Genomic DNA, 15,422 nt, shown 5'->3' on the forward strand with positions numbered 1-15,422 from the left:
TGATTGATTTGAATTTCTTAAAAGTAGAACAGTGAAGGAGGGCAGAGACAGATAGATCGAGAGGTTGCTTTAGATCCCCTCCCCATCCTCCAGTATATGATGCAGAAAGATGATCAGGACTCTTTAACGTACATGCCTTTTGCTCAAGAATTCCTTTTCAGGAACAAATCACTGCTTAATTTTAAATATTTTAAGAGAATGAAAACTAAACGACACAAATTTGAGAAAGTTTTGAACACTAAATTTTAGGTTGATTATCAGATTGTGTTTGGTCGTGCTGAAGTCATTTAGTTACTAATAAAATGGCTACCTAGAAAGTAGTTTTGCTTGTTAATGAATATACAACCTGGAAGCATCTATCATGACAACTTCTGAATGAGGAACAGCCTAGATGGCTAACTTTAAATTTGAAGAATTGCTGTAACTGTCATAATTGCCTGCCTATCTCCTCTCACAACTTCTACCCCCTGCCTTACATTCTTTTTTTCCAGCATCCTGAAATATTTGTGCCAATTTAGAGGCTAGGTGGTATAGTGGTTTGAGCAGGAGAGTTGGTATCAGACAGCCTGGATGAACCTGGGTGTGCCACTTACCTAGTTGGATGACCTGGAGCAAGTTACTTAATCACTTTGCGTCTCCATTTTCTCATCCATTAAATGGAGATCCTAAACAGTGACTACCTCACAGGGCAGTTGGCTAGATTAAAAAAGCTTAGAACATTGTGTGGCTTGTGGTAAGCACTATCCAGATTTTTGCTATTACTGTTCCTTAATAGGTCTGGTCTGTCTTTTGGGTTTTCATACTTTCTCTTCTCTTTCCATCATTCTTCATGGGGCTGCCTCTCAGTTGCTCTTCAAGATGCAGCTCAGTGGTGGTCCTTTGGGATGTTTTCCCACATGTCTCCAGCCTGGGTGACATCCTCTCTGAATTTCTAGCCAGCTGGCTATGACTTCTTTTATAACCCTCATAACATAGTAAAGCTACTATCAGTTTACTTATCTACGTGGACCATGAAGATGGACCGATCTTCCTTCCTTCCTTCCTTCCTTCCTTCCTTCCTTCCTTCCTTCCTTCCTTCCTTCCTTTATTTTGTGAGTATAATGGAGATACTGTGTAAATATATATTGAATGGATAAATGGACCAGTTTTCCCTCCATTTCTCTCTCCCTTCTTTTTTCTTCCTTTCCTCTCATTCTTCTCTTATACTTTCTTTCCTTCTTCCTTCCTTTCTACCAAACTTCCTCTCTTCCTTCACTCTCAGACATGGCCCTTGATGCATTATCTTAGTTATTCCTCACAGGAACTCTGTGAGATAAGCATTATGATTGTCCCCATTTTGCAGGTGTGGAAACAGGATCAGGGTGATAGGCAACTTGCCCATCCAAAGGGGCAGACTCCTTACAGAGTTGTCTTCCAATGTTGCTGTCTCTGCTCAAAACATTTTGGCAGTTTTTCCTTGGAATTCCCTTTTGGCCAATCTATGAACCACATAAGAAAACCAGTCAGTTTTGGTCACTCTCAGAAAGGATGATTTCCAGTCTGATCATCCCAATTCATGTTTGTTTCCAAATAAGCCTAGATCATCTCATAAATCTGTTTTTATGCTGGTCTCAGTCTATCAATAGCCAGTATTGTGGTTGGATTAGCCCTTGTGGTTCTTTGTATGATTGCAATATGCCCTTCAGCAATAACCATCAAGAAACTTTGAAAAAAATAGAGGTTTGTCATTTAAAGAACCTGGAAATTGCACAGCAGAGCTGGGGCCCTACAGTATGGTCATGGGTAGAGAGTGCATAGGCCTAGTTTTGCTTTTATTGGGGTCAAGGATGGGGGCCTAGGGTTTTGTGGGCTCCTTCTTTATTGGTGAATTTAAAACATAAGAGGGGAGATTTGAAGTGTGGGAAGAGAAAAAACAAGTGGCTCAAAAGGTCAGTGATTGAAATCAACCAAGATCTTTAAAATAAAGGAGCCTCAGTTTGGCCAGGGAGTCTCTTTATCTAGTCATGTGGTTGATAATGTGTTTATTCGAGGTAGACATCAATTGAAGTGGTTACTTCTTTAAAGTGGATGCCTTGGCAATCAAATCTTAAGTCAGGTACTTTCATTGCAAAAAAGAAAGAAAACACTTGTCAGGGCTTATGCAAGGATGCCCACTCTTGCCACTTTTATTCAACATATTATTACAACTCCTAGCCACAGTAGTTAGGCAAGAAAAAGAAATAAAAGGCATTCAAATTGGTAAGGAGGAGGTAGAACTGTCACCATTTGCAGATGACATGATATTATATACAAAAAAGGAAAAACTTATTAGAACAAATGAATTCAGTAAAGTTGCAGGATACACAATTAACATGCAGAAATCAGTTGCTCTTCTATATACTAATAATCCATCAGAAAGAGAAATTAAGAGAATAATTCCATTTATAATTGCTTCAAAAATAATAAAATACCTAGAAATAAATTTAATCAAGGAGGTGAAACTCCTGTACTCTGAAAACTGTTAAGACATTGATGAAAGGTATTTCAGATGACACCAGCAAATGGAAAGATACACCATGATCACGGATTGGAGAAATTAATATTGTTAAATTAATATTGTTCAAATGTCCATACCCAAAGCAATTTACAGAGTCAGTGCAATCTCCATCACAATACCAGTGGCATTTTTCACAGAACTAGAACAAAAATGCTGAAATTTGTGTGGAACCACAGAAGACCCCAAATAGCCAAAACAGTCTTGAGAAAGAACAAAGCTGGAGGTATCGTACTTCCTGATTTCAAACTATACTGCAAAGCTATAGTAATCAAAACTATATGGTACTGACATGGAAACAGACACATAGATTAATAGAATAGAGCAGAGTCCAGAAATAAACCCACACATATATGGTCAGCTAATCTATTCCAAAGGGGGCAAGAATATAAAATGGGGAAGAGATAGTCTTCAATAAATGATGTTGGGAAAACTGGACAGCTACATGCCAGAGTGAAGCTAGACTACTATCTTATACAAATATAAAAATAAATTCAAAAAGGACCAAAGACTTGAGTGTAAGGCCTAAAATAATAAAACTCTTAGAAGAAAACATAGGCGATAAGCTGGTAGACATCAGTCTTAACAATATTTTTCTGGTCAGTCTCCTCAGGTAAGGGCAACAAAAGCTAAAATAAACAAATGGGATTACATCACAATAAAAAGCTCTTGCACAGCAAAAGAGACCAGCAACAAAATGAAAAGGCAACCTACTGCATGGGAGAAGATATTTGCAAATCATATATCTGATATGGGGTTAATATCAAAATATATAAATAACTTACATAAATTACTAGCAAAAAACCAAACAGCCTGATTAAAAAATGGGCAGAGGACATGAGTAAACATTTTTCTGAAGAAGACATACAGCTGGTCAATAGCACATGAAAAGATAGATGCTCAATGTCACTGATTATCAGGGAAATGCAAATCAAAACCATATTGAGATATCACCTCACACCAGTCAGACTGGCTATTATCAAAACGATGAAAAAAATAACAAGTGTTTTTGAGGATATGGAGAAAAGGGAACCCTTCTACTCTGTTGGTGGGAATGTAAATTGGTGCAACCACTATGGGAAATAGTATGGAGGTTCTTCAATTTCAGTCTTTTGCATGTAGCAGTCCCATTTTCCCAATACCACTTATTGAAGAGTCTGTCTTTTCCCCATTTTAAATTCTTGCCTCCTTTGTCAAAGATTAGTTGACCATATAAGCATGGGTTTATTTCTGAGCTCCCTATCCTGTTCAGTTAATCTATATAGCTATTTTTGAGCCAGTACCATATTATTTTGATTACTATAGCTTTGTAGTATATCTTGAAATCTGGGATTGTGATACTTCCCAGTTTTGTTCATCTTTTTCAAGATTGCTTTGGCTATTTGGGGTCTTTTGTGATTCCACACAAATTTTAGAAAAATTTGTTCTAGCTCTGAGAAAAGGTACCATTGATATTTTGATAGGGATTATACTGAATCTAGATTGCTTTGGGTAGAATGGACATTTTAACAATATTTATCCTGGGGCATCTGGGTGGCTTAGTCAATTAAGCGCCCAACTCTTGATTTTGGCTTAGGTTGTGATCTCAGGGTTGTGAAATGGAGACCTGTGTTGGGCCTCGCACTGGGTGTGGAGCCTGCTTAAGATTCTCTCTATCCCTCTCTAAAACAAACAAACAAACAAACAAACAAACAAACAAACAAACAATATTAATTCTTCCAATCCATGGGCATGGAATATCTTTCTATTTGTTTGTGTTGTCTTCAGTTTCTTTCATGAGTGTCTTATAGTTTTCAGTGTAGAGATCTTTTACTTCCTTGGTTAAATTTATTCCTAGGTATTTTATTCTTCTTCGTGCAATTGTAAATGGGATTGTTTTCTTAATTTTTCTTTCTTCTATTTCATTATTAGTCTAAAGAAACGCAACAGATTTCTTTCTTTTTGGGAGGGGAGAGAGAGAGAGAGAGTAAGGAGGGTTGTGGGGGGAGAGGGAGAGAGAGAGAGAGAATCTTAAGCAAGCTCCACTGCCAGTGCTGTGCCTGATGTGGGGCTTGATCTCACGAACCTGAGATCATGACCTGAGCCAAAATCAAGAGTCAGATGCTTAACCAACTGAACCACCCAGGCGCCCCACAACAGATTTCTTTGTATTAATTTTGTATCCTGCACCTTCTTTTGGAATGATGAAAATGTTCTAAAATGTATTGTGTGGACGGTTGCACAGCTCTGTGAATATACAAAAAGCCACTGAATTTTACACTTTACAGGAGTGAATTTTACTTAAAAAATTCATGATTACCATCATTAAATACATACCAGTTGCTCACTCCCAGTCACTGTCCTGTGAAGCACTGTGGCACATGGATGAGAAAGAGAATACTTGTTCTTTGTGCTCTGGGAATGTCTCAATGGATGTTCTTAAGTGGAGAGATGAAATAGATCCACAAATAGTTTAATCAAAATGTTGCAATACTCAATGCTAATCTCTGGGCATAGACCACATTCAGAAAGATCTCAACACCTCTGGGTGCCAGCTGTAGGAATTCGGAAAGATTTCAAAATGTAGACTGCTCCAATATTTATATGACTTAGACATGGTATTATTTATGGTATTTATGGTATTATTTATGGCGTACAGGCGCTATGCCTTGTGTTCATTTTGATTCCCTTGTGTAGCGTTGTGTCTGGTCTACTGGCAGGAGTATGTGTTTGGTGATTGAATTTGGAAGTGGCCTGGTTTGTTCGTAGGACTAAAATGCCTTCAAGCTTATGGCTGCCCATTCTGACCAACCTGAGGGTTGGCCCTGTGGGGAATTCACCAACTGTCCTCGTGCAACTGTTTCTTTTCTCATAACCGGTAGCTATTTTGTTTCTTTGGTGTTTTCACTCTGATTTTGGTTAAAATGGTGACTTGGAATAATATGTGGGTACTTCTGGAGTGTTGCGCTTTCTTCTCTGGTAGTATACTGAAGACTTTGGGTTCCTGGGTCAGTGTGATTTAGGAAAACAAAAGATGGAATTAACCTCACTTTCTTCTTCTTCTTCTTTTTTTTTCTTTTGATCATATTTATCAAACAGCAGTGCTATAGATTTTGTGTAGCTTTTGGATCTTTGCTGTAATAAGAAATTGTTTTTCTTTTTTCTTCTTTTTTTTTCTTCTCTGTGAAGGTACTTTATGTTGATTCTTTCTGTTAAATATCCTTTGCTTGCACTGGACTTTTCTTTGTGTTGATTTTTTGCTTCATTTTTTTTTTCCATTTCCCATGCTGTTCAGTTACTGGATGCCAGAAGAACCAAGGTTTGTCCACTCTTTGCAGCTTGTTTGTTTTGCTCTGCACAGCCTCACCTCCTTGTGTGTTTGTGTCTGTCCCTGTCTGCATTTGTTCCCTTTTGCTTGCAGATGCAGTAATCCTGTTTACTAAACCTGTTCACAGCTTTATTTGTAAAAAATAAAGTCCTTGTTTGTGTCTACTTGTAGTGGATGCTATTATTTTCATTTTTTTAAATGGAAATGCATTTATCACGGAAAATAATGAATAGTAGAATAAAGAACACCTTAGGAAACAAGGAATACTGAGTCTGGAGCATTGCGGGCGTAAAAAAGGTGTGTTTGTGAGACTTTCCCTTCTAACCCTTTCCACTTCCTCAATTAAAACTCTAGATGTATAAGTTCCCTTGTGACTGACACTAATATATTGTTTCTGTGTATGTGTACATTTCTCTTCTCCTAAGACATTCAGAAAGCATCCGTGAATTAATTTCCCCTTCTCCATGTGCTGTCCCATGCTTCTGAAGTCACCCTGGAGGACTTCACGGCTGGCCCTCTGGACCTACCTCATGATTAACATTCCATCTTCATAGTGTGGTAGTAACAAATAGCGCTTGGCATTTCCATTGACTTTTTCTCCTTCTTTCTCCTCTCCTGCTCCATCTTTCTCATCACAGCACCTGCAATTGACAATCCAAGCCCTTCAGGATGAGCTTCGGACCCAGAGAGACCTCAATCACCTCCTGCAGCAAGAGAGTGGCAACCGTGGAGCTGAGCACTTCACCATTGAGCTGACTGAGGAGAACTTCCGGCGGCTCCAAGCTGAGCATGACAGACAAGCTAAGGAGCTGTTCCTTTTAAGGAAGACCTTGGAGGAAATGGAGTTGAGAATTGAAACACAGAAGCAGACCCTCAATGCCCGAGACGAGTCGATTAAAAAGCTTCTCGAGATGTTGCAAAGTAAAGGTTTGCCTTCGAAAAGTCTCGAGGATGACAATGAGCGGACACGGCGGATGGCAGAGGCTGAGTCTCAAGTCAGCCACTTAGAAGTGATTTTAGACCAGAAAGAGAAGGAAAACATACATCTTAGAGAGGTAAGGACATTCACTCTATTTCCCCAGAGCCATCCTTACAAGTTAAAATATGTTACCAAGTTATTTTCACAGGTTGAAAGATATCTGCAGCTTTAACAAAATTTCCTGGCATCCGTTTTATAATCTTCCTGTCTGCTTATCACCTTTAAACTGAAATTTTGCATTAGGTTTTTTCTCTGCTCACTACACATATGTTCCATTGTTATTCGACACGTATTCAGGGTCCAAGTGTGTGCAGCACATGCCAACTCTAAGGTGGTTTACAATTGCTTTCCCACAGATGGCCCTAGTTTGAGGGTTTTTTAAGTACAGTACTCAGCTTTAGATGTTTGTCAAATACATCTCTCTAAAGGAGCAAAACAAATAGGTGATTAGCAAAACAATGAACCTAAATATTTTTATAGCTAAATTGGGGCAGCATTTGCAGAAAGTAAACCGTATGGATATTTCTGGGAAGAATGGTAAAATGTGCAGACCAATTTTGAACATTTAGGTTTAAGATAATCTTTGTCTGCATTTTCTTTTGTCTAGGACAAACTGTCCCAGGTTTTCTGAGTATGTGTTTTGCACTTAGTGGATTGAATCATTTGAAGTCTTTCAGAGGCTGTCTGGCCTGCCACCACTATTGAATATTGGGATGCTCAGATATTTGAGGATATGTAGTTGGATAGAGCTTAGAAAAAATGTGGGTGACGGCCAGGGTTTAAAATTTTTACAGCAGTTCCTTGCCTCTATGGTGGATGTGGATCTCAAAAGTACCATGTAGGCAAAATGCTGAGATAGACACAGGTTTCACAGAAAATAGGAAGCAATAAAATGGCATTAAGTATATTTTAAAAATATTCTATGGCAATAAATAAAAATTCCAAAAGATATTTGCTTTCAGACGAAATTAGATTTCTTGGCATTATATACCTTTTCGGATGGGCAGTTCTTGTGAGTCATTTTTTTGGTTGTTCAGAAAACATGGCTTCCATGGTGGGGCTTGCTGATGCAGATGTTCCCAGGGGTTTTCTCTGATATAGATTGTATTTGCTTAGAACATTTGAGCAGACTTTTGTGTCTTCGAACTTAATGTCCTCTGTGCTTATTCTCCCTTGTTTTATTTTCACGAGACATTAACAACATGCTTGGGAAAACCACATGGCTTCGTTTTGGATTGAGATGCTTAGAGAGATGTTTTGTTGGGACTGGATCTGCCTATCCATATTCCAAGAGGCTGAATGTCATGGTTAGGCTTCTAAGATGGCCCCTAATGATTTACATTTCTTGGAAATCATACCCTTGTGTCAATCTATGTCCTTGACTGTAGGCTGAACCTACTGACTTGATTCTAAACAATAGAATATGGTGAAGGTAATGGGATGCCAATGTGACTTCCATGATTAGGTTGTATAGGATTGTCATTTCCATCTTTTTAGCAGACTCCATTGTGTTCTCAGCTTGCCTGCTTTGATGAAGCAAGCTGCCATGTGAAAGCGGCCCACGTAGTAAGGGACTGAGAGTAGCCTCCAGTCAACACCCAGTGAGGAGCTGAGATGCTCACTCAAACAGCCACAAAGAACTGAAAACTGCCAACAACCACTTAGTGTGCTTGGAAGTGGATCCTTTCCCAGTGTAACCTTCAGATAAGATGACAGGCCCTGGGCTGACACCTTGATTGCAGCTTTGTGAGACACTGTGAAGCAAAGGACCCAACTAAGCTGTGCCTGAATTCCTGACCCACAGAAACTGTGAGATAATGAATGTGTGTTGAATTTGGGGGTAATTTGTTACACAGCAATAGATAATGAATAGAGTGGAGCAGAAACTAATCTCTTCCTGCCTTACTCCATAGATTTTACATTTAGTTTACAGAAGAGACGCAATAACTACTGGCAGTAATCACTTGCATGTAAAGCAACTGTGGACTTTGAAATTTTGGTTGTGTTATCTTAGAACTGTGGCTAGAGATTGCCGTAGTTGAAAAAAGCTGCTGCTTTATTTTGGGTGCCAAGGGATCATGTTGGATGTTCAGCAGGGCAGTGATGCCAGAGAAACCTCCATCTGCAGCATTGACCTTGACTTCATGTTGGGGTCTTGTGGTCAGGGCAGAGTCACTCTTTTTCTGTTATTAGATTCTGCTCATTGGTAGCACTAAGTAGAAAGGTGCCTTGATTTTATTGTGTGGATGCCTCCACTTAAATGAATCTTTAAACAAAATTCAGTTTGTGTTTTACAAGATTAGTTTGCCCTCACAGTGGTCTGGCATGGAAATAGACCATGTTCAGGGCCTTAACCATCAGTCTGAGAGCCCACAGAGAGTGGTGCAGAAAATTCAGCCCAACACATCCAGCTAGTTTCCTTGAGCATCAGATGAAAGTCGGTGGATTGCCTTTTTCTTGGCCTATCAAGAGGGTGCATGTGGAAAAGGTGTCTCTATTAAAAAATCTCATTTTTAACTTAACAGAAACACTTGGAGGCCTGAAAGGACGTTCCCCAAGAGAAGGATTGTACTAGCTTCTGACAGCCATTGGTTACATTTTCAGGAATTTTGTGAGCCTGCTTTTAAACCATTGATAACATGAAATTAGTCACGGTGGGAGTATTTACACCATGGAAATCAGCAAATGCTACCCCCAAGGCCTACGCCCCTGCCACCCCATCCCTAAAGCCCATTTACCAACATATCTCTGAGTAAATGTCATGAAATGTTTACCCACAATACAGCAAGAAGAGGCAAGTTAAATAGTGCAAGAATTATGAGTGCCTTAACCACTTATCATTCATTAGAAGTTTTCATAACAGCATCTGGATAGGTGCTTATGTGTCAGATACTTCGAAGAATGTTTTTCATTGATTCATATTTAACTCTCACAACTACCTCGTATACAGTTATGCATCCATTCAATGGCACTTACTAAGCATCTGTTTTGGGATAAAGCAATCATAACTAATAAAGTTTGACTTCATTGTGCTTGTATTCTGTGGGGGTGAAACATAATTTAATAGTAAACAGGGAAGTATCATGAAGAAGAGAAGAGGATGAAGAACTAGTAACGTGGGTGGGGCCAACTTGATATTGGGTGGTCAGGGAAGACCTCTTGGAGGGGGTGATACTGTGAACAGAGACCCGAATGACAAGAAGGAACCGGCCATGTGAAGCTCTCAGAAGACTATTCCATCCCATGCCTGGGAGGTAGGTGCTATTATTTGGCCCATTTTACCTGGAGGAACTGAGGAACAGGTGACACTAAGCTTGCTTAGCTTCCCAGTGGTTTCAGTCATTAAACCATTTCATGAAATCCCTTTTCTAGAGGAATCTTTCCCAAAATGTGCTCTGCAGAACAGCCATTTTGTGGGATGCTAATAATGTGCTATGAGAGAAAAAGGCCTGCAGGGCCAAATGAACTTGGGAAAATGTTGGATTCCACAGTTTACCGTAGGACTCCTCAGACTCCTTAATACGCAAGTATGCATCAGTCCTTCCCAGGAAGGCAAAGGTTCTTAAGCTTATTTAACTTGCTTTTGTCTTGCTGCACTGGTTTTCTTGGTAAAACACTTTGGGAAAAAGCTTTGCTAGAAAATAAAAAGGCTGCTTTTAACTCGTGACCTGCAAAATATGTAAAAATATACAAATAGTTATTTCCCATGGCCAAATAACTGAGTAATTTCCCTCATTAGTTATTCTAGAAGGCAAAGTTTATTGTAAGATGTTTCCATATTCTCTACTGAGTTTTAGAATGTTCTTTTGTCAGGGTATTTTTTTTACTTTTTAGTGGAAAAATGTGGCTGACTGCTTTTGGTATTAAAACAGTAAGAATAGCCCAGCTTGAATAAATAAGTAGCCTGACCTCTGTTAATTTAAATGAATCTAAAACAGGATTTAAAATGTACTTGAGGTTTTAAGTTCAGTGTGTTCCTGATTTCTTTTTCATTTTGCATGGTTCAACCCAGTTTGGGGCTAGATGGCGTAATGCTGGAGAATGGAGTGCTAGTGGTTTTATGATTCATTCTCAGGCAGAGGTGTTGGGCCTCATATAAAACCCATCTCCTGGAATACTGGTCTTGTTTAGCCTATTGTTTGAGCAGATTTTGAGTTGGCAGGAGTTGCACATGGGGAGGGTTGGGTTGCTTTAGTGTCTTGTTATCTTTCGGTGGTCTGGAAAAGGCTGAGGGCGAAACCACTTCTTTGCCTGGCAGGAAACAACAACAAAAAGACTATGATCTCAACTTATTTGGAAGACCAAAACCATTGCCCAAGAACTACAACTGATGTGCTAATGTGAGCCAAAGTGTTGGCTGAAACACAGCATTACTCACTAGTATCGTGGGATACTTTTGGATACAGGTTGATTTGATAAGACATTATTGGATGTGGTAATAGTTTACCTTGTTCTCTAGCTTTTTCTGCACAGAACATATTGTTCCTGTAAAGGTTTTGGTAATCAAGTACCCAAAATACTATTGATTTCATTAAAGAAAAAGTGGGTTTATATGCCAGATCCTCCTATATTCACTCTCCTCAATATTTTCTTGTCTGGGCCTTAGAAGAGAGTCAGGAGTCTCTGGACTCATTGCACTGTAGGGTGTTTGAAGGGAAGGGTGTATATTCTGCTGACATGTCTGTTGATTCCTATGCTAATCCTTTTGGGCAGCTTGCCCATCTTTGGTTGCAAGGGCTGAAGAGCAATCAAGTCATTGGAGGTCACAGTTGCTATTAACTCAGGAGACTGGGCTTGCGCTTTCCACCATGCTGCGATTGGGGCAGGAAGGAGGAGGGTAAAGCAACATGAATTCTTTCTTTCCTCATTATTTACTCAGGTTGTCCCTGGGCCGGTGGGAGATCCACCAAGGCAGAGTCTGTGACCCAGAAGTTCTTGAGCTCATAAACCTTTTTACCGATGGCTCAAACCTCCACTGTATGATCGTTGCCCAGACTTTTAAACTCTACCATAGTGCCCCATCTCAAAACCATATGGCCTCTTTCTTTGTAACAAAAATTTGTCTCCAGTTCTGCTGGCTAAACCATGATTTTGCTGAGGCAGGCATTTCTAATTCTGATTCTACAGATTAAACGTTCTATTTGTACCAACAAAGCTTATCACAGAAAATATTCCTAAACATGAGTGACCACATTAACATAACATTTTACATACTCTCTCTTGCAAGAGTTATTTCCCATATATATTATAGAAACTGTGAGGAGCAGACAGCTTCTGTGGGCCTGGGCGCAGACAGGTGGTGGGATAGTGGGCCAGCGGGAGTACGCTAGGCTTGAGTTTGATGAAATCCTGGTGGAGCTGTCCAACAGGGTTGAGAACATGGTTGAGGAAATGACTGTGAAGTTCTGCCCAAGTGCACAAGGCATTTCTGACTCTTGGTCATGTTGTTGCTGTTGTTTGCACACACACCTGATCATTTGTGGCTACCAAGTCCCCAGTTTGTGTGATCATTCCAAAGTTTGTCTTGTCACTCACCCCTACTGTTGTCTAAGAGGTGGGTGGCCTTAGGATTGCATACTTCTCCTTCATGCCTCTTTTCTGAGTAAGCATGTCATTTTGACTATGGTATATCCTTTGAGATTACATAGAATTTTCACTGACTGGTGCCAACTTGATACAGATTCCCTTTGTTCTCACTGAGTTCCATTTTCACCAAGCACTCTGTACAGGATGAATGCCAATGAAGCATCTTTATAGGAAAGCACTCCTTTTGAACCCTGATTAACAATACTTTCAAAAGCAGAATTTCATAACTTTTACCCACACATTTCTGATGACAAAGGGAATGCACCTATTCTTGTTTCTGTTTAGCATCATTTGCCTTGTCTTTAAATTCTAATATATTCTTTAAAGTTTGAACACTGCATGCTAATTTGAAATGGTTCAGGTTTTACCCCATATTGATTTTAATGAGTGTCGTTGATTGCTTTTTACAGTAAAAGAGACTGGTGGAGCCCCAGGGAGCCATTAGGCACAAGGCATTTTGGAACCTGCTGAGAAAAGAAAGTGGCAGGTTAGAGGGAGGTGAGGGGAGGTGATAGGGATGGGGAGAATGTCAGATGGTTATGCTGGGAGAGACGGTCATTACTGTTCTCATTTCCCTGTCCTCTTGCTCTACCCTGGGTGTGACTGCTTTTTGAAAAATATTCTTTTGGTAGCTGACCTAATTTATTATTATCACGTTTGGTAAAACCATGCACCACAAATGAAACCTTAGTGGCAAGAAAGTACTCCAAGTACCAGGACTGTGGATACTTCAGTATGTCACGAAGTGTGGCAATGGGAAGTTGAGACAGCTCAGTTATACCGAGGTCCTACCTGTCTTGGATGGAACATCAGCTAATACCTTACATATGAAGGAGGCTTCATAGTTCATAGAATACACTATTTTAATGCTTTCTTCTAATGCTCCTGGTAACCTTGTGAGGAAACAGGGTCAGAGAGATTAAGAAGTAATGACAAATAACATTTACTGGGCACTCAAGGGCATCAGCCTTTGCTAATCAATTTCCAGGGAGTGCCACTTAATCCTCTCAACAATACTCTGGGGTGGGTGGTGGTTTCCTGCTCTCAGATGAGGAAGCTATGACACAAGGGGGTGATGTGTCTGGTCCAGCTTCTTAGAGCAAGTAGTGATGAATCTGGTATTCAAATTTAGGCCTGCTGATTTCAGGCACCTGTTCCTAACCACTCATTGACACTGCCAGGGATAATGCCTGACTAGAGCAGAGATTAGAATTCTGGTCTTCTGACTTCTTCCTCAGGGATATTTTCTCGGTCAGGAAAAAATGCAAAAGGCTCTGATTTTTTTTCTTGCTACATCTTGTAGGGCCTGTTGAATCCAGGACTATAAATCAATGTATGAGGTCACTGAGCAGTAGAAGGGTTAAACAGTGCCACGCAGAATGCAGCATCACAGCTGGATCTCCTCAGTCCATTTGTCGCTCATGAAAGTTAAAGTACTAGATTAAAATACAAAGAATGGTACTATACATGTAGGTCCTCCATGAATTCCTAGGAAATAGATGAATTTTTGTGAACAGAGAATGAGGAAAAACAGGAGGTGCTTAGAGCTGGACCTTCCCCATTTTATCTGTTCAAAGTTAGCCTTCTTTTTCAATTTTTTAACCCTGTCATTATTTCATTGCCTATGTTTCCCCAAACTGACTTTACTTTTTATTTAGTTTTCATTGGGTATTTTGGGTTTCTCTGTATGTCAGTGTGAGACATTAAAACTCTATTTATAATTTATAACCTCCAATAAATTCTTCAAGTTCATTGTTCTTCTAGGTGGCTAAACTTTGGAAAAGCAAAATCTACTTTCTCACCCACTCTGGCTTGGATGTGAAAGGGAAAACTTTATTTGTGTTTCCAGTTTGGCATATATGTTAAGAGTGTCTTAAGTGTTTTGGGTAGAGGGTTAAATAGGGCAATGTGAATGCTTGCTGGGTGATTCCTACAATTGGCTTATAGTTAAAGCAGTTGTGACTTATACGAAGAAGGAATCAAAACCTCCTTAATAAAGGAAAGATATAATTATATATGAGTGGTTTATAGAAAAAGGAAAAAGAAGGAAAGATGAGTGAGCCTTTAGAATAAACATAAAGACTTACTACTCAATTAGATCAAGAGTGGGCACATGCTTGTGGGGCAAGCATGGCTTATTACCACCTGTTTTTTTATGGCCTGGGAACTAAGAATGGTTTTTACCTTTTTAGATGGTTATATTTGAAATGGCTATGTAAGTATATAATATCCTAAATATATATACATATGTATATAATATATAAATAGTCGCTAAAAAGAAAACCTCTTTCGATTTTGCCTCCTGGCCCTCAAAGCCTAAAATTTTTACTACTTGGCCCTTTAAGAAAAAGTTTGGTTACTCCTGAATTATTACTAATTGGCCCTTTAAGAAAAAGTGTGGTTACTCCTGAATTAGATAAGTAAACAGTTTTTGAATCAAGATGTTTGGTAAAAAGCATACGTGCAATTAGTTATATTTAGAGTATCAAATCTGACTATTTTTGTATAGCTTTTGAGTATTTTTTTAAAATGAGGAGACAATATTTTTTTTCCTGTCGTTTCTGCCCGTATTTCCTTTATAATGATTAGGCTGGTGATTTTCATCTCCAGAGTTGTAGCACCTTGGGCATTGCCAGTTATCATGAAAGTCTGCAGCTCTTTCAGGAGTGGTGGGTGTTGGGGAGGTAACCTGTGGGTTACAAAGGGACTGTGTGGGAAGAATTCACTAACCTATTAAAATGCCAGAGAAATGGAGATTGCCATTCAAACTCCTAAGGAACCAGGAATTCCTGACCTAGTAAAAACACAGCTTCCAAATCCTCCTCTTTTTTATATTTTTTTAAATACCTGTGCTTACTGACACTTTTTAGGCCTATACAATGCTTTTTTAAGTCTGTGGCTGCTTTGAAGGAACTGGCCTGAAAAAGAAACTGTGTATATATAAATCGTGTTAAAAGATAGTTAGATGTAGTAATCATTGATGTACCATAGATTTGCTAGGTTTTCCTATGGAAAGT

General features: G+C 39.3%; 1 protein-coding gene across 1 annotated transcript in view; it reads left to right on the forward strand.

The window, feature by feature from the left end:
* ERC2 (ELKS/RAB6-interacting/CAST family member 2) overlaps positions 1 to 15,422 on the forward strand; it is a 674,422-nt gene that overhangs the window by 125,081 nt on the left and 533,919 nt on the right. Inside the window, exon 2 of the mRNA XM_040628134.1 lies at positions 6,479 to 6,895. Coding sequence (XP_040484068.1) covers positions 6,479 to 6,895 — 417 coding nt within the window. The remainder of the gene's footprint in view (positions 1 to 6,478; positions 6,896 to 15,422) is intronic.

Source organism: Ursus maritimus, unplaced genomic scaffold, assembly GCF_017311325.1.
Source record: "Ursus maritimus isolate PB19 unplaced genomic scaffold, ASM1731132v1 scaffold_14, whole genome shotgun sequence".
Taxonomy (NCBI): Eukaryota; Metazoa; Chordata; class Mammalia; order Carnivora; family Ursidae; genus Ursus; species Ursus maritimus.